This window comes from Centropristis striata, chromosome 18 (genome assembly GCF_030273125.1).
Source record: "Centropristis striata isolate RG_2023a ecotype Rhode Island chromosome 18, C.striata_1.0, whole genome shotgun sequence".
NCBI classification, from domain to species: Eukaryota; Metazoa; Chordata; class Actinopteri; order Perciformes; family Serranidae; genus Centropristis; species Centropristis striata.
Genome location: NC_081534.1, coordinates 11,789,290 through 11,809,820, shown reverse-complemented (window position 1 = coordinate 11,809,820; position 20,531 = coordinate 11,789,290). Strand labels below are relative to the sequence as shown.

The 20,531-nt window shown below is 38.3% G+C and overlaps 1 protein-coding gene across 1 annotated transcript in view; it reads right to left on the bottom strand.

Moving 5' to 3' along the window:
• opn5 (opsin 5) overlaps nt 1–20,531 on the bottom strand; it is a 35,564-nt gene that overhangs the window by 14,221 nt on the left and 812 nt on the right. Inside the window, exon 2 of the mRNA XM_059357133.1 lies at nt 1,872–2,018. Coding sequence (XP_059213116.1) covers nt 1,872–1,995 — 124 coding nt within the window. The 5' untranslated portion in view covers nt 1,996–2,018. The remainder of the gene's footprint in view (nt 1–1,871; nt 2,019–20,531) is intronic.

Sequence of the window (20,531 nt, the reverse complement as noted above, 5' to 3'; positions counted from 1 at the left end):
AGAACCTCGACAAATGAACACTCACACAAAGACACACACACAGATATTCCTGGACTTATAGATCGACAAAAGGCATGACCCTCCCATCCATTTAGTGCTTAACGACAGCAGTTTAAAGTAAACTTCGGTTTTGAAAGGGGTTTATGTTCTTTTCTCCATCAATTTAGCCTTCTGATTGCAGCCAAACAACCCAATCAATTTACTGTTTGTTGGAATGTCATTCAGTTTGGCTGTTCACCCACATAACAATCCCTTCCAACTTCTCTATTCTTCCCACTATGCTGTTATGGTGAGGCTTTATATTCTCTGTCAATTCTTTCCTAGAATGAACCAACCTGGGTTGCTAGGAGATTTGAAATTTGAAGGTGGCTAAGGCCTTAAACTGCAACCATTGCATTTGCCACAGTTCATGTGTATTATTTGTACACGTCATAGGTGTCCCAGTGTTTTTCACGCTGATTGGAAGGATGGTAAATTTTCATGCTGGGTCAAATACAACAGCAATCTCTAAGAAAACGTAACTGTGTTTGAAACTTTATTTCACCTGAAGGTTTGTGTAGTTTTCATTCTTTCTCAGAATTAAACCAATTTCCCATAAATCTCATGAACTGCCAGCATAAACTGAATGTGGACTTCCCCTTCCAAGTCGTGCCAAAGCCTTGATAGAATGTTGTTAAGATAATATTGGTGATAAAAAGGAATGCGGCTCTGAATTTATACTGCAACCATGTGTGATGTCAACAATGACCCCCATTGTGCTCCTGTCTACCTGTGGCTGCCTCCAGAAAAACTGCATTGCCTGAAATAGCCAGTAATGTGATTTACTGTTATTACTAAACTAAATTACTTTATTTCTATTCACGAGTGTATTACTTATTTGCATTAAGCAAATACACACATTAGGTAGGTTTATGCTGCCTGCAGACACCAAAATCCGTCATCTATGAATATTAAGTAGCAAGGTAGAACCATCAACGCAAATAATAAGTAGCCATGTGAAAGATGCAGTCTCTTCACAATATGATTCCATCAGACCTTATATCTAATCTGTTTAACCCAAGTCGGCACCTATGCACAGTCCCATTATGTTTTACAAACATTTGTAGTTAACTAATAAGGTAAAACATTTTGTTTATGCTGCATTTTGCTGAACTTTCATTCCCTTTGAATAATGAGTCAGGCACTTCCCTCAAAACAGCCTAATTAAGCCTTAAAGTTTTTCCGGCAAAAACTTTAGTTTATCTCATATGTACTCGTACGTACGAAATACAAAGCCCTGAAAGGCAAGGTGAATTTTATCTCGTTTTTCTCGTACGTATGAGATAGTATCCCACCCCCCCATGAGACACCTGTAAGGCTCACTTAGCTTGTTAGTTTGACAATTAAAATTTATCAAAAAATATTCACAAGTTCTCAACTGACCCTTCTTTACTCATATAATATGCTTAATATTCATTATTTTGCTTTAGAGTTCTTTTAACCACCCATCTTCCATACTTGGCCCTTATGTAGCTCTCTATCTCTATCTATTCATTGCCTCCATCTGAACATTATTTGCCACAGGACATAATATTTTACATCTTATACATCACATGTTCATGGTGTTGCAGACTTTCTAAGAATTTCTAATTTTATAGAGCCATTGTATGCTTCCTTCACAAGCTTCCTGTACAAGATTCACTTCAAACATTAATTCCTCGCAGCTGACTGTTTCATTACATTATTGCCTCACAGTGAGATATTGTTAAAAATAACACAATGTTCACACATTAGTATTAAGCCTGATTGCAGCAACACTTAATGTCACTTCCATTGAAATAAACACATTTATGAATATATAACGAGAAAGCAATCTTTGTAATCAGACTGACCTATGATACAGATGTAAAACGCTGCAACGATGTCTCCCTCTCTGGAGAGTCTGGAGGCGAAAGGGTCGCCATGGAGGAGATAATGGGGGATGTTTGAAGGGTGCTGCCACGTCTCATTCTCCATCACTGCCTTCAGTGGAGAATGTCCTGTGAAGTGGAGGAAAAGTCCGAGACAATGAAGCCGCTTCCTCACATTGAAAACGGTTTACACACACACACACACAGACACAGCTTGGGTTGGTCTGGTGTCAACATTTTCGAAACGGTTTGATATGAAGCCAAACACCAGACAGTTACACCAATTACATGCCTGAACCAGAGCCAAGCTAGGTTCAGCAGCCTCTACAGTTTTCACGACAGAGGCAGGGAGACCAAAGAGGACATTGACGGTGGAAGGTAAGAAGAAAAGCACAGAAACTGAGTGACCGAGCATGAGGCTGTTGGACCAGAGTAAATGGTGTCTTGTCTGGTGGTCTTGGCCAGGGCTTGCTTCTCTGTGGCTCCTGGTTTGTTTTAGGGTTAGCAACATGCCTACTGCTAGCCTGGTAACTGTCCAAAATAAAGAAACAATGGCAACAATTATATTTTCTTGATTTGAACCCTGATCTCAGTGCTATGATTACATTGATTGCCATTTCCGCTACTTGGGGATAGCTACTATAAGCAATTTTATTGAGTTTGGACCTATTTTGTTTCGTTCCAAGCTAATTTCATTGTTGGTACAACAGGAGTGATGTTGGTGTTGACAACGTGCTGTCTACTATCTAATTACCTTCATCATTAAAGGCTATAGATTTCACAGCCAGTACATTGTACAATTCATCATAATGATAAGTTAAAGCAAAAATCATCTTTGTCTGTTGCTACTTTTATATTTAAATTTAAAAGACAATTAGACCTATGAATCACATAACCACAGACTGGCACCACAATGTAATATTAAGCTTTCATACTTTATATGTTTAGTCCTCCAAAAAAGTGTTATCTCAAAAAGTAGACTACATACAAAAAAAAAAAAAATGCACATTCAAAAATACAGTCACAGATAAAAAATCAACAAAATTAAAACAAGTTCTAACTGGCACTTAGCCAGTCATAATTTAGGATAATGGGGTGGCATCTACAGTGGCCAATTGGATTTTGAGTGAGACAGAATATCAACTCATCACTCTCCACTTTCATCCGTCCAGTCTGACATAGGGTTGTCACAATACTAGAATTTCAAATTGATAGCGTTAGCCAGGGAAATACTCAATACACAATGTAATTTTCAATACCACAGGGGGAAAAAAATTAAAGACGTATCAAATAGATCTAGGCCTAGTTGCAGGTCAATTTTTCTCAGCTTCAATCAAGTTTGTTGCCTAGCTCCCACATTAATGTAAGTCATTTTATCATTAGCCGCAAACGTAATGATAACTTAACAGACTGACAGCTAATCTTGCTATGGGCTTATTACTAATAGTTAAACAGCTAACATTAATGTGTGCTGCAGACCAGGTTTACAATTATGATAACTGTCTGACATTGCCACCAGTCTACCCCATTTCTGTGGGGAAGGGAATTGATTTTGCTCAAAGAAATCACTGGAATTCAACATATCTACTTGAATTTAACATTGGTTCATGTGTCTCCGTGCCAATATTGTGGTCATACAAGTCATTCGCGACCTACACTCAATTACATACAATACAAAAACAAAATATCTAATGCTCAAACTTTGTTTTACACAGAGTCCCAACTATAACGGGGGGTGTAAGAGTAGAAGAGTCAATTAAAAACTAAGTAAAAGTAAAACACAATGGCTATATTGAGAAGAAATGCTGTCGAAAATGCTCAGCTTGACAGTGCCTGACAACAGCCTGGCTACAGCTTGCTTGACAGCTTTTTAGTACCCCTCCCCCCCAGCTTTTCAACCAAGTCACCATTGTTTCATGTCATGATGCCAGATGAATCAGTCAAGCCGGAGGAGAGGGTGGATTAAAAGATCTGGAGCAATCAAAACCAGATGTCACAGGTGTTAACAAGAGATTGCCTTATGTCACTCCAGCAGAGAAGGGAAACCAGCAGCACATGTTGAAACCCTCCTGATTGATACAGTGATGTGTGTATTAGCCTCATTTGTGCAGGTTCAAGAAAACAGACACACAAGACATTTTGACGTTTCCGGGTCATGGTATTGTGCATGCTGGCTCCCTGTCATGCTGTCAAGTTTTAAAGGGACACTTGAATAGCACTGAGTCTTTGCTAAAGGTTATTAGTAAGGCCTGTGCTTTCTCTATTATAAAATTAACTAATTGACCTTAACATGGGAAATATAAACCTGTAACCCAAGCATACAGACCAAAGTGAAGAGCATGTGTCAAGTAGCCCATGAATTTGTTACGTGGTTAGATTTTTAGGTTAGATTATTAGAGTTCCTTATTATCAAGCTGCCCCAACAGTAGCCCCCTCATACAGTAGCCCCTTTCATAGTGCGGTCCCGCAAATGTCCTGCTATATTGCCGGAAAGATCTGTGCCGGCTTTTCACTTTAGGGTGTTCATAGTGATCCCGCAAAGGCGTGATATTTGTGCCCTTTTATAGTGCAGTTTGGCGTTGCGGAACGAGGTGGGAGGATAGTGGGAGGAGACCATAGTGATATATTCGACAGAGCAGCAGCAGTGCTGCACAGTAGCACAGTGCAAATAGGCTACACAGTTAACGTTAGCTCTGTAGCAGTACAGTGTGTATGTTAGTACAGTTAGTGATGCCGGTTTGTTTACGATCAGCGGCGGACGCTGTGCACAGTTAGCGACGGCGGCCCGATGAACAGTGACTAGATGATGTCGGACTGAGTGGGAGGCGTGTTGGTTAGACGTCACGCGCAATGTCAAATATTCCTCCTTGCCGGGATGTCCTGTTCATAGCAGTCCCACCAATTTTCCGCCTCTGTGACTACTTCTGGAGGCGGCAAGTTGGTGGGAGACCCCAGGGGTCTCTGGCACTCTGCCAGAGGGGCCCTGAAAAGATAAGATATCCAGAATGAATAATGATATAGTAATGTAAAATGTAATTTATTTATGCTTTAGCATCTTTGTAGAAAGCTGACATTCTATGGAGCAAACTGTGGTCAATGTTAGCATTTATAGTGATGCCAGCACCCAGAGCCCTGAGCCCAGAGCTTTGTACATGACACAGGGGACTACTGCCAATGCAATGTGTAGGGTCAGCAAGTGTAGGGGATCCTTTCAAAGTAGGAAGTGTCAATTAGCAAGTCTTATTAACTTACACTGTATTAAGCTTGGCAATAAATATCAATAATGTAATATGACTTAGTTTTGGATGATAATTTGCATTTTAAGGAATAAAAATGTTTATTTTTCTTTAAAAGAAACCAAATTAGTTGTTCATTTTAAGCATCCTTAACCATATTTTAAAGCAGTTACTCTCTTGTTTAAATAAACAGGTTAAGGATATGATCTCCCCAACAATCGACTGACAATAAAGTAAGCTTCTGTTTCTTTTTTTGTCTAAGATTGTGAATAATAATGGAGTCATATGTCTCCACACTCACTGCAGGAGTACACACACATACTTTATAGAAATGACCAAATTTAAACACTTCTTACATATATAAAATAAATGAATAAATAAAAAGAATAAGTTACAGAATTTTTTTTCTCTCCTATGCATGCCATATTTCTTCTTTGTACTCTAACCAATAACAGAAAAATCAAATTCAGTCAAAAACAGAGCCAAAGGGAGCCAAGGCATGGTAATATGACCAGTGCTGTCTCTGAAAATCTGACAGCTAAATGGATGCTGAAATATTGTTGAAATCCCTGATACATTATAGAAATAGGTATATGATTACCTAACAGTACAGGAATCAGCTTTTAATCAAATGAAGCTGCTGATGGCAGGATCAAACACCAGCCATTAGATGTGTGAAGCCACACGATTAAACAGATTGCTTTATGATATGGAATGTTTGGGGGTGGCTGTTTGCCCCTCAAAACAAGTGCCAAGATCAACTGACCGTGCTAATGACCACATGTCTTATGAACCGGCAGGTGCACAGCACCTGCCCCCAGAGGTCAGTCTCTATAGGTGGACGAGGCAGCTGAGCTGGAATACATGGCAACAGGACTATTAAAAGTTAAATGCCTTTGTCCCTGTTTGGGAGTTTAGAACCTGATAATGTAATAAATTCCCATTAATGTAATAACCCTGTTAATGTAATAAAAATCTGCACTTGAGTCCATTGAAAATGTAATATTACCTGATAATGTAATAACTTCCCAATAATGTAATAAAGTGCATTTCCCAATAATGTAATACACTTTTTACCATTAATGTAATAAAGTATTACATTAATGGGAAGTTATTACATTATCAGGACTTGCGAAATGAAGCCTAACCTGATAATGTAATAACTTCCCATTAATGTAATACTTTATTACATTATTGGTAAAAAGTCTAATACATTATTGGGAAATGCACTTTATTACATTATCGGGAAGTTATTACATTATCAGGTTTTATTACATTTCCAATTGACTCAAGTGCAGATTTTTAATGTAATAACGGGGTTATTACATTAACGGGAATTTATTACATTATCAGGTTCTACAGGGAGTATTTTGGGTTTTGTCCTGATGTTAAAGGTGATCAAGTTTTCAATATTTGTCATTTTATTTAGCAAATTTAATGTGCTGCCAGAGACAGCTAATGCATCGCTGTTCAACAGAAACAGCAGAAGGGCGTGTAACCAACAGCATATTTTTTATCATTCTTGTTGAATTAAAGATGTTTTTTTGTCCAAGATAGGTTATGGGTTAATTGAGATGTATGCGCTGCCCTCTGGTGTGAAAGTTAAAAGCTCTACACACTGCCACCTCTCTGCCCTTCACATCTAATTGTTTTCCAGTAACTCAGTAAGACGCACTTCCTTCTGTGTTGATATGTAACTTTAGCATGGAAACAGTTTAGTCAAAGTTGTGAATGACCTCAGAGTGCTAATAATAAAATACTCAGTGCTAGTGTTAGATTCTGTATATCTTCCTGTTCTGCTAGACACAAACACTATGTCAGTCTCTCTGAAATAATGGCCATTGATGACCACTACTCTGATTAAATAGACCTAACGTGGTATCCCACAGGGCTCTATCATAGGTATATTCATTTTCAGTCTGTATATATAACAACATTTCCACTGGTTGGCAGAAAATACCCAGCACAGAATTGAAATCCTACTTATTGGAGCAAAAGCTGAGAAACAATGCCTTTCTGACCACCTAAAATAATTTGAAACAAGTTCCTAGAAATAGGTTGAGATCCTTTGAGCGACTGGTACAGGAGGTTATTATGTGACCAGCCTCTTTGCTAACAGGGACATGGTGCTTTGTGGTTATTAGTCAAGCATATGTCGATGAATGATGACTGACACTTATTTCCTGTGTTTCAGTCTGTAGAGCATGTTCAAAAAAAGGTTACACTGATAACACCTGCATCTTCACAGCTGTGCATTAGTCACAGTTTTTTTTCATAGAGGAATATATTTTTTAACACTGTTAGTTAAGAGGAGTGTTTTGAACATATTGTAAGTAAAAGATGCTGTTTATTTGAATGTGACTTTTAGACTATGGAGATAGTTATTTTGGGCTACAAGTCTTAAATTATAATGTATTTACTAGTGGATGCAATTGGAGCATCTTGACGCTGTAGTAATTTTTGTATTATTTTGGTCACATAGAAGATAGAATAGATAGAAGATAGAATTCTTTATTGTCATTGCACAAAAAATACAATGAAATTGGATGGCAGTCCTCTTGGTGCTTATAAATTAAAAATGAATAAATAAAGGCAAATAGAGTTCTAACATAATACAAGACATAATAAAACATACTTGTCCAGCTATTCACAGACATTCACAGACAGCCCCCCTCTCTACCCTCCCATATTCCCACATACATTCACATACATTTTCTAGTGCATGTTTTTAAAGTGACAGTGGGACACTTATGCAAGGTCAAGATGTTCGAGGTCATCTTGAAACACCTGGATCATCCGCTACACAAAACCTTTATGGACCAAAAAACAGCAGTGGACGGCTCCTCTCTCTCCGCTGCAGGACGGAGAGATACAACAGATCCTTCGCTCCTACGGCCATCAGGCTGTCTCATTCTAACAGAGCTACCAGACTAACTGAATTTACCCTTGGGGATAAATAAAGTAATATTGATTTGATAATGCAGAGAAACATAAGCAAACAATTGCTTATTTACACACATAGCATGTCATACACAAAGCAACAATGGCATTCATTTGGAGTTGTGTTTCTGGTCACTTATGACAGTCCAATATCCTCTCCTAAGCTTTTTTGGTCTCCATCAACTTTTAAGGAAAATAAGAGGCTCATTAGCTGCTAGAAGCTTCTCCAGGTACACTTGCATTAGTGTACCTCCAGGTACTCTTTAAACTTTACTTTCAGGGCCAATCCTGGTTTGCTGAGTCGTTACAGATTAAAAAATGAACCTACAAAGGCTTGAAATGTACTTCAGTAGTTCTTCACAGCTAACAGCATGTGTCCAAGTTCTGTCAAAGATATGCTATTAATGTAGCCGGGAGAGAACTGACTCACTGTTATTGTTGCATATGAAACATTTCTTTTTGATTTAGTACTGGCACTACATTACAGTATTTACGGTATTTATAATAATAATAATAATAATAATAATAATAATAATACATTGGATTTAAAGCATCTTTCTAACACTCAAGGACACTGTACAATAGTTTAGACAAGACAAAAACGGAATGAAAACAAGACACAAGAAATAAAACAAAACAAAGAGAGCGGTACGGTTACAGAAAAGAATAAAACAAAGACGGAAAAAAAAAGGTGCAGTGCAATCAAACGGAGTAAGCTAATTGGAACAGATGAGTTTTGATTCTGGATTTGGTGACGATACGAGAAGCAGAGTTTTGGACCATTTGAATTTTATGGAGGAGACCAAAGAGAAGAGAGTTGCAGTAGTTGATGCGGGAGGTGACAATGAATTTATAAGTCTTACGGGCTTTCAAAGCCCCCTCTCTATCTTGCATCACCATTTAGCCGTCAACCCTATATTTTAACGAATGCTACACTCAGATATGGACACCTCTGCATCTGGTCCTGGCATTAATGATGCTTTTGACTCTATATGAACGATCTAACAGGCTATTTTTGATTGCAAAAAACTACAAGACTTAACCCGTGACTTTTCCTAAAAATGTGTTTTGGATGTTTTCTGAAGCCTGGAGGTCATATGTAGTCATATATAGACAAGTGACATATCCTATTCAGTTCCAATGTACGGTAATGTTTTTCCATTTTTTGTGCCATACATACGATCCAAATGTATAAAGGACATTCATTATAATAGGGCTGCGCTGTTCTATTGTGTATTTTGTATGCTGGCTTTATAGTATAGATGACAGGAAAAGACACAAGGATGTTTGCACAATGCATTTGACAGCAGAGCTGCCGCACAGCCTTTGACTTGAAGACTCAACCATAAGGCATTATGGACAGCTAGTGGGTGGCTAACAACAACAATGACTCTTTTCAACATAGAAAACGTATATAGGACATTCAGTAACTGGGTGTATTTTATCAAGTCTCTGATGTCGTATACAACACTGTTGACAAGCTGACAATGTTACGACACAAATCAATTGAACTTTAGCATTGTAATGCAGATTAGTTAATTTGAACTGGATACATGCAGCAACAGTAAATAACGCGCATAAAAATACATATAAACTATATATATATAAATAAGCATGAGAAATAGAAATAACTGTCCCGCTCTATGCTCTGTGATATTTTGGTTTATTTACCAGTCGTGCATGTACATTTATCAAACAAATGCAATTTATTATGCTTGTGACCACGAACAATGGAATTACATCTGTTCTGGCTGTGGCGCTTGTATAGGATGCTAGAAACCTGGTGGTCCAGTGTTAGGGATGATCCACTATATTGACTACTAAAATGCATTGGTGTCGACTCTTCACTCCCTAAACCCCTCCCCTATGAAGCAATTGACTAAAAATAGCTTGGTAACTCTTGCCACAAGTGGAAAATCACCACAGGAGATCAGCAACATTTTGCAGGCCTGTGAAAGTTGTGCTGAGAACTTTGCAATATCAATACAAAAACTACAAACTTCACCAGTAAGTAGCCAAAGAATGAACAATAACAACACTTGGAAAAACAGCCAGGGCAATATGTAGCCTTTCTTGAACTTTATCACAATCTCTGAAACAGGTCATGTAAATAGAAACAGAATGTATCAAATTCAAAATTCGTAGTGTATATTTACAAAACTAAACTTAAGTTTACTTTAACCTGAACAGGTAACTTTAGGGTTAGAGTTGGGTTAGGGTTAGATCAAAACATATTTTTAGCCAAAATGTATACCAGCTAACTGTAAGGTCAAAATGCATGTATGAGGCTTCATTTGAAAGGTCACATATTCTGTTTTCTGTAGTTTTGCTTGTTTAGCATGTGGTCAAAACACAACCTACATCAGTTAAAAAAAAAAAGTCTAACCTTGGTCGACCTCTAGCCACTGGTGGTTACGTGGGTCTTAACAGGTTGATATTTTTTAATTTTTTTTTTCAATTGAATATATGTTGCAAAGTATTTGTAAATGATCACATTCTGTTTTGTTTACATTCTTTTAGGGGGATTCACGTTACGTACATCGATGCGACGCAAAGAAAGTAAGGGTTACTGGTGAGCAGGCTGAGGGGAAAAACCTCGCCAAAGAGCATCCAAAGTGTGGGAGTATTTTGTGCAGAGACCAAACAACATCCTCACAAATTAGAAATGTCATATCACAGCAGCACAACGGCAATGAACGAGCACGTGATCCCAGGGCCATTTTGCAAGACAGAATGTTTACTGTCTGTTTACTTTTTGTCTCCTCCCAAATGTCATATATACTACGGTAATTTTGATTTTATTTTAAAGAGATTTTATGCAGAACTGTGAAACCAGTTAATACAATTATCTATATGAAAATAATATTTTTTTTCGTGCAGAAAGATTGTAATTTTTACAATAATGTTATTAAAAATGCTCAATAGATTAATTAAAAAATGAATTGATGGATTAATTGATAAAAGAAAAGAATTGTTGGGTCCAGTCCTATACATTATTTTATCCCAACATTTTTGGAATCAGGGTTGCAAAGAGTGTAAAAAAAAGCAAGGATCAAGTATGGGGATATGTGGCATGATGTGCTGTTTATGGACAGTCAACATCAGTCAACCAAGAGGAATCAAGAAAATCTTGGTTGACTGAAATTACACCAACTGTTCGATCAATTGGTCTATGGGGCACAAAAACAGTGTCTATACTGTGCAGTGTTGGATTTTTGTTTTTTTTCTAGGTGTTGAGAGTTGAAAAATGTTCAACATTGGGTTACGTTAAAAGGCTGCCGCTGTCAAAGCTGTTCAGTCAGTCAGGGTTAGGACCAATCGAGACCAGGTGCCATCATTTTTTCTGATATTATGTACCAGAGCAACCTGCTGAGCAGCATCTCAGCTGGAAAAAACAAAACACTTCTCTGAAGGGCACCTGGTGTTTTCAGCTATCAAAAAAATGCTTTGTTGGTCACAAGTGAGGTTGGACAAGAGCATATCAACCAACCAACTAACCAGAGGGAATCTTGTTGGGAATAATGGACAGAAAATACTTGGAAACATAATCATCAAATGAGTCTTCTGATGAATGATGAATGATGAAACTGACCAAAGATTTTTGTAATAAAGTCTAAGGAGGTTTATCAAAAGTACAGCGACTGGTAGTGCAGAACAAAGAACAAAAAGTGTCAGTAAGTATTTAACTGTCAGACGACACATTTTATCATCAAGCTGGTAAATTCATCGTCCCTCTGTTTCTGTCACAGTTTGTACACAGGGCACACGCCTGAGCCAAATTATCTTGCAAGTACCCAAACGTGAGTCCCCTTTGTGACAAGTGTAAGAAATGAAGTGTCCATTGTTCACACATTCTGGTGAGATAGAGAGGGAAATGTTCAAAACCCTGTGCCTAATCCACTGCTCTTTCTCCAACCTAAACAGCAGAATAGACTGTTTGTCGATACCATCCATAACAACACAGATCTTCTCTCAAAAGGAGCGTTTTGCAGCTCACGGTACCACAGAGCGTTCTAAAAATACCACACTACATAAGGCTACAAAACCACTGACCTAGGAATAAGGACAAAAAAACCTCCTGGTTAGTCATTAGAAAAGAGTTTAAACAGTAAATAAATGTATGTAAATGTCAGAAGTGGTTATGAGGTTGAAGTGAGCAATGGAAGTTATGTTAAAAACGTGATTCACAAACCATGAGCCTTGTAAGTTACGTAAACAAAGCAAGCGACGCAAACAACGTAACACAAGTTCAAATGTTAAAAAAAACATCATTCACAAACATAAAAGTTAGGTAAAAATTAATTTACTTTTGTTCTCCCGCGGGACACAAATTCGTTCTCCTGGGTGACAGTATTCGACACGTCCATGTCACTTCCCTCCCTCCGTGCCCGATTGTGACATCCGCCATTTAAACTCTGTCGATCATTACTACTACGTCAGCAAGATGGCAGAGGAAAGTCTAAAACGTAAATGTGAGTTGTATTTTGCTGCATGTACAAACAATCTATACTGACATTTTGAAAAAAAACAGTCTTGCTTGCCACCGGAGAAGAAGTGCACCTTACTTTGATCCAACACTGCATATAGTTCTTTAGTTCTTTTTTAGCCAGATGCACATTATTACTGAGATACCCCACCTAGTGCTTAACGATTTATCGTTCTTCAATCAAAATCATGGTTTCAGATAATGCGATCATGTGATCGCCAAAGCTGCATTTTTTTTGCAGCGTTCCTGACTGACCCTGGATCTGTTGTGTCAACTATTCTACACATGCATGCCAAGTCCCTACCAACCTGCCAAGCTCACCAATCAGAAGCAGCACGCTACTAATGGACTGGTCACCCTAACCAATCAGTATTAACCTGCTCCTCGGGCTTTGTAACATTAACGTGTTTTGAAATGGCTTCAGCGGAACCAGAAGCGGAGTTAGGGTATTTAATCCCCAAGAAAAAAAGCATGTGGGTCATTTGGGAATATTTCATGTTTGAGGCTGCAGACGTGCACCAGAAACAGGTACTGTGCAACACCTGTCGCAGTTGCAACATCCAGCAGAAACACCTACACTTAGACATCAGGGTCTCCACTACATGCATTTAGTATCAGCGCCCCACTGCTGCTATGTTCTGCCCGCCGCTAGAATAGCAGTGACCACATCGGCAGGCTCAACACAACGGTCTCCCACTCTCTCGCCGTGGGGACGTCAAACACTTGAGACGTCATGACAACCGTAAAAGCATGAGCACTCTGTTAGCATTACTCCAGTTTCTGAGTAAGGTTAGACTTCCTGTAAGAGCAGATGGCCACTCATCTCTTACTTTGGCAGACTGCAGTCTCTATCCCCTGACTAAACAGAGGTGGATTACTGAGGTCATAAACCATTCTAAATACCATGCCTTCGCTCTCTTGTATACTGAAACTTATTTTCCTCTCTCACTTTGTCACCTCTTTAGTAGTCAACTAGTAGCTCTTAATTAGATAAAGGCTCGCATGGTCAGTAAACAAAGTCCGTTTAACTGGAACAAGTACAACCGTTTATCTGTCAAAATGTGTATGTGTGTATATATATATATACATCTTTTTTTTTTTTTTTTTAATGTTGTGTTTTTAAAATTTTTTTTTTTTTTTACTGTATTTGGGTTGTTTTATTTGTTATTGCTCTTAATTAATTATTTTATTTTTATTTTATTGTATTACCCAATGTCTGTTTGCTGAACTGTCCTTTTATCTTATTATTTTTTATTTTATGTAATCTATGTATTAATGGAGGGGTCAAAACAGGGGTAGATGGGAGGGTAGGGTGGGGGGAAGGGTGGTTGGAATACTGTAAACTACAAAAATGTCTGTATATCCATAACTGTACACCGTCCATTGTTATGAGTGACAATAAAATATTGTTGAAAAAAAAAAAAGAGCAGATGGCTAGTTAACGTTACTGGAAGAGAAGGAAGCAAACTGCGGTCAGTCACCCCCCACTTGTTTTTGCGGAGCATGTATTTACTAAGTGTTACGGTAAGAATGTGTTAGACCCGGCTTCAAAATAAAAGCAATGTTCTGGTAAACGTATTTTTACTGCATTTTCAAAAAATGAAAATTTACTTGTGAATACATGAAAGGAAGCACATAAAGGCTATTCTATTCTATATTCAAAAAAACAAACAAGTAAAGCTCAATAAATAATAAAGGGAAGAGCTTCTTGATGGTTGAGACGAAGGCCAATGTTACTTCAAAGTGAGCACACCTCCTTAGAGTGTCAATAAAAAGTTGTTTTATCCCAAAAAGCTAAACTCTGTACACTGTTAGTATTAATTACTAACCTATGAATTACTCCCTGTCACTAATCACATGTAGCTTTCAAAATAAGAGCACATGGCTGTGTTAACACCACAATATCAATAAATATGCAATGATTAAGATGAGTGTACATGATGGAATAGCGGCATTAGAAAGTGTGAGAGGCCACCAAATTTAGGCTAATACAGACCCCCCTTGTTAATTTGGGTCCCTGCCTCATAGTCTCATAAAATCTTGTAGGAAATATTAGTTCTAAAGCTTGTTTTGCAGCCAAGTGTCATTTTTATACTCAACTATACTTTACCCCCACTACTGAAAAAATCCTAGAGGAAACACTGCTCATTGTACACATTGTAAATATTGCACTGAAGCCGGATTTGAAGAAAATCGAATCGTGATTCAAATTTAAATCTGCACGAAAAATCTCAATTAGATATTTTCCTCCAACTGTTCAGCCCTACGCCCACCCACACTCCGTGGTTGAGGAACATTATTTCCTGTCTTAATCTTGAAAAGACCTGCTACTCAGTTTGTAACTCAAACAAACCGTTCCAAAAGGAATGTTGGACTTTTCTGACAAACTTTCAAAACCTTCAGTCATGCTAAAATACTTTCTTTTTTCTTTATTTATCAGCTCAAACTCCCTTTCTATTGCTAGTTTACATACTTTTCCTTTCTTCCCCCTCTCAAAATAGAAGCTGACTTCCAGGACCCTTATTGCATTTAGGGATGGGTACCTTTCACATTTGAACCGATACGGTACCGATACCCGGTACCTGGGAATCAGTACCGGTACTCAACGGTACCAATTTTCGGTACTTTTGCGTTTGTTTATGGGGTAATAAATGTTAATTTGTTTAATAATAAAATCTATTTTTTTCAATTCAACATATTTATTTCTCAAAATATAAACTTAAAAATATATATCAAAACAATATAAAATCCAGGATGAGCAGTGCTTTATTGTTGAGTGAACGTGCATTTTGTAACATGAAGGTTGCAGTGTTATCAAAGAATGCAGAGGAGCGCTCTCAGGTTGCAAGTGCACGGAGGAGAAAAAAAAAAAAGGTTGCAAGTGCACGTGTGATTTGTTGTGATGACGTCGTAGCTGTGCGGCGCAGCACTGGTCAGACAGTATTGTGGGCATAGCATTGTTGGAATAAACAAAGTTGAGTTGGGCTGCTCTGTGCACATGTTGTGTATGTGGATTGTTGTACATTCGACATGCTGACCTCTTTAGACGGTGTCAGACTGCAGGCGAATCTGATTCAAATCAGATTCCTACTCAAATCCGATTTTTAGGGCTGACTGTCCACACTGTTTTTAGCAAGTGTCCAAATCGGATATGGCTCTGTTCAGACTGGGCCACATTATCGACTGATCTGACAGGTTGCCATAGTAACGGCGTCAGAGCGTCTGACGTCGTCACGTCGTCACGACGTCATATAATTGCGACAGCGACAAGAACAACAACAACAAACATGATGGAGGCAGGTCACCTCAGTATATCGGCCTTATCACTGTCCAGTAGAGGTGCACAACATCTCAGACGCACCAGGGGAGAAACCGGGCGGATGGACGCCCACGTCCGGCCCGCATGAGTCGGGCGCGGCTGCCGGTGGACACCTCGTCTCCGCGCTGCCGGCGCTACGCATAGAGTGACGTCACGGACAGTCAAAAACGATCTGAGTGTTTGGAGCGGTTCAGACTGAGACCCATCTGTCCAAATGCAATCTGAAACTACCTCCCGAAGGTGGTTTCGATCCGGTTCGCAAAAATCGGATTTCATGTGATTTGTAACTGTTCAGACTTCAAAAGAGCCATTCAGTTCCAAGCTGGATGGGCTAAAAATCGGATTTTGGCTGGCAGTCTGAACGCGGCCTAATAAGCCAGCCCACTACTGAAAAAATCCTAGAGGAAACACTGCTCATTGTACACATTGTAAATATTGCACTGAAGCCGGATTTGAAGAAAATCGAATCGTGATTCAAATTTAAATCTGCACGAAAAATCTCAATTAGATATTTTCCTCCGACCGTTCAGCCCTACGCCCACCCACACTCCGTGGTTGAGGAACATTATTTCCTGTCTTAATCTTGAAAAGACCTGCTACTCAGTTTGTAACTCAAACAAACCGTTCCAAAAGGAATGTTGGACTTTTCTGACAAACTTTCAAAACCTTCAGTCATGCTAAAATACTTTCTTTTTTCTTTATTTATCAGCTCAAACTCCCTTTCTATTACATAGATTCTACGCATAGAGTGACGTCACGGACAGTCAAAAACGATCTGAGTGTTTGGAGCGGTTCAGACTGAGACCCATCTGTCCAAATGCAATCTGAAACTACCTCCCGAAGGTGGTTTCGATCCGGTTCGCAAAAATCGGATTTCATGTGATTTGTAACTGTTCAGACTTCAAAAGAGCCATCCAGTTCCAAGCTGGATGGGCTAAAAATCGGATTTTGGCTGGCAGTCTGAACGCGGCCTAATAAGCCAGCCTGAGAATTCCATAATACTGGAGTATGGTTGGACCTCTTTATGATGGTTTGATTGATGGAGAATTCAAAGTTTTTGGTTAGAAACATGGACATCTTCCGAAGGGGAGAAAGAAATAGAGTAGAGCACTTCCCGACGTTTTGCAGTAAATATGTGATAAATTAATTTCTTCACAGCATCATACATCCAGAAAAACCCCAACCATACCGGGGTAATTCCACTACACAAACCTTCTGAAGGTTCTTGACGGAATTTTTCAGTCCTACGGTCAATTGCCACTTAATTTCATACATATGTTTCCAGGGAATCAAACAGATTATTAGCCAGGAGGTAGGTATCTAATGTAATGAAATCCTAAGCACCAAATCATGAAGATTAAAATATAGAGAGGACTTAGTCTTATTCAGAAGGATTGGTGTGGGTTGTCAAGTAGATTAAAAATTATTAAAATAATCAGGGAAAAGGTCTTTCTAAAGAAAATTTGTCATGTAAGGAACTGACAAAAAAAAAAAAAAAAAACACAGCTCAGAATTAAGAATGCCTTTCAAAGACAGATCTGCTTTTCCATGTAGGAATAATCTGTTTAGGAGTACCAGTCGATACCATGACAGTCCAATGCAGACAATTTGTGGATAGAAATTAGAGCTTGCACACGGTGCTTAGGCAGCATCTAACAGCTTGAAGCAAAACACACACACACACACACACACACACACATACACACACACACACAAAAGGTCCGCCTACAGCACCCATCAAACATCTAAAGGGGAACGATTTCTCTGCATATACAGATGTGACCTGGAATACAGAATGCTCCCCACATCAAAGAACATACTATTATTCAGTATGTTGGTAATGTCTGGGGTGTCCCTGCTGTGAGTTGTGAAGCAGCAATAAAATAGAAGACACAGCAGAAGGATTTTAATGAAACAAAGAAAGAACAGGGTTTTCCCTGGGTTATTGGAGGGCTTAGGCGGTGTGCTCTAACGAAGTGTGGAGGTATGACTAGTTGTCGATCCATGATAAATCCAGCAACCCAGTCTACACAGAGTGTCCCAGACAAAGCAACTGTAACATTAGACACATCATTTGCTGCATTATCAGGGGAAAGAGATACAACCTCACAACCAAGTTCATAACTCAGCCAACATAACAAGCCAACTAGAACTCCACAATACTGAAGTAAGATTGGGCAAGTTCCCAGTACTGGAATATTAATGTGTAAAATCAGCGCAGCGCGATATTGAGTTGCCGCTTCAAGAAAGTCAGGGGAGAAATGTATTTATTATCATATTTCCCATTCATTCTTATTCAAGTTTTATAATGGCAGGGAAAACTGAATAAATTCATGAGAATGTCTGTATGCTTCCAGAATCTTCTTCCAATGTTGTTACTCGTTTTGTTGCCTTTTAGTTTTGATTTACATACAACTGAAGCTTATATACCTTAATGTGGAAAACTATTTTACCATCTTACATGACTGTAACGCTACAATGACACAGTTTGATTAGTGTGTTCAGATTGTCAATGCCATATTGTAATGAAATTCACAAAGGTGGTGCTAAATTGTTTTGAAGAGATTAATAACAACGCAGGAGATTTCTAACCCCTCAGTTAGAGCTCAAAGTGAAAGAGAAAGCCCTGTTTAATTGCGGAAGACGAGATTAGTGCTTTTGTGAACAGAAGGTCAGTGATGAGTGTTCCACCTTTATTTATTGGCTCATGTCAACCCTCTCTCTTTGTCTTTGCGTCATTTGACATTAATATAATCTTATTACGTAGCCTGACAACATTCAGTAGTCTCTAGATAAAGCATAACTCACTAAATCCCATAGAAAGACTAAAGCAATCAATTAATTCATTGTGCCCTGTGTAGCCTGATCTAATTCCTCTGAGTTCCAAAAGCAATTAAAAAAATCAATGTATATGCACAGAATGTATGGAAAGTACATGCACACCCTTCCATAGCATTTAACAATGTAAAAATCATAGAGTTCTGGGAAGAGGTAAATAAAAAAACATTTCAAAACAAATTACATTAGATCCTTAACTTTTTCTTTTGGGTATATAAGAGGTGGACCAAAACATCGGCAGGCCGATATATCGGGCCAATATTTGCGTTTTTTTACTTGTATCGGCATTGGCCAATACGTGCATGCGTTCGCTGATCAATTAGCCCATTTCACTGAGCCAACACCAGGTAAGGCTCGGTGCAACATTTGCCATTCTCTGGTGAGCTGCTGCTGATACCGGAAAAAAGAAAAAACACATCAAATATATGGACTAATCAGAGCTGCACCACCTCGAGGCCTAGAACAACATACACATTGTTTGCTATCCAACTGTTAATATGTTGTGTTTGTTTTGTTAATAGATGTTTCTTTTTTGTTTAAATTGAGACTTGTGTAACATTTGATATCAGTGTGTCATTATTATCATGTAAATGGAGGGAGAAAAGGCAATATCGTCTTCAAGAATAGGCCCAAAAAAATTGGCAGCACGTATCGGGGATCGGTTAAGACTGATGTCAAAATAATCGGTATCGGCCTTAAAAAAAACCTGTATCGGTCGACCAATAGGGTATATATTTAAAAAAAACATAATTTCAACAAAGATGACCGAATGTTCATAGACTTCAGCATTCTAAATGCCAATAAATGTATTGCACTGTTGTAGCAAAAGACTCATAGATCAACTGTTATTCAGTGGACAAGACAAATGTTAACAAGCCTTCCACTGGAAGATCAATGTGGGAGGACCATGTAGTTTGAATGTTGTGAGCTTTTTTTTCTGTTTTTAATATTTTTGGTATTTTGAATCGATTATACGCTATATTTTGTGTGGATTACTGGGTTAAAACAGAGGAGCCTTATGTTTTCTGTTTTTGTTTTTCAGTTTAAAATGTGCAATGCAGCCTGTATAAAAGGCACCCAAAAAAAATGCACAAATGTAAAAAGGCTGTATTTCACCTGTTGGACTTCCACCCTTTTGCAACCCTAGTCGACATTGATACTTGATACTTTTTCCCTCTTTATCGTACATAAAAGCAGACATTTTTCAGAGTCTTCAGGGTGAAAAAAAAATCTCTAGCCTTGCTTACGTCAACAAGTTTTACAGTGATGATACATACTCACAAGTTTGCTTTAGATGAGATTAGAGATTACACACATACATGTGAATACATTTCCTAATACAAAATATATGAGTGATGGTGACATTCTGTGCTATTACACAGTGGTGGAATTACATTTACTCAAGTAGAATTACAAAGCACTTCACTTATTTATATATTTCTGTCATATACATCTAGGTTTGGGCAATATGATGGTATATAACCTGTTCACCTTAGAACCTGTAAGATGTGAAATTGATGTATTACCAGGAACCTTTAAATTTAAAGTTTCACTGTCTTAAATCTTTTGTTTTTAACTTGATGGTTTGGATGTCAGTTATTGGAGTGTTATGTTTACAGTATTATACAGTTTGCTTCACAAGATGTCTAACAGGGTGTTACAAAGTTAAATCTCTTCTGAATATAGATTGTCTAATACATTAAAGAAAAAGAAAAAATGTCTTGTAGACGTATATTTACTGCTGCTTCTGTATTTCGTTATCTTGGTCAAATGTGCAAAATCAGTTTGTGTCAATGACACATTACTACTATCCTACTTACATA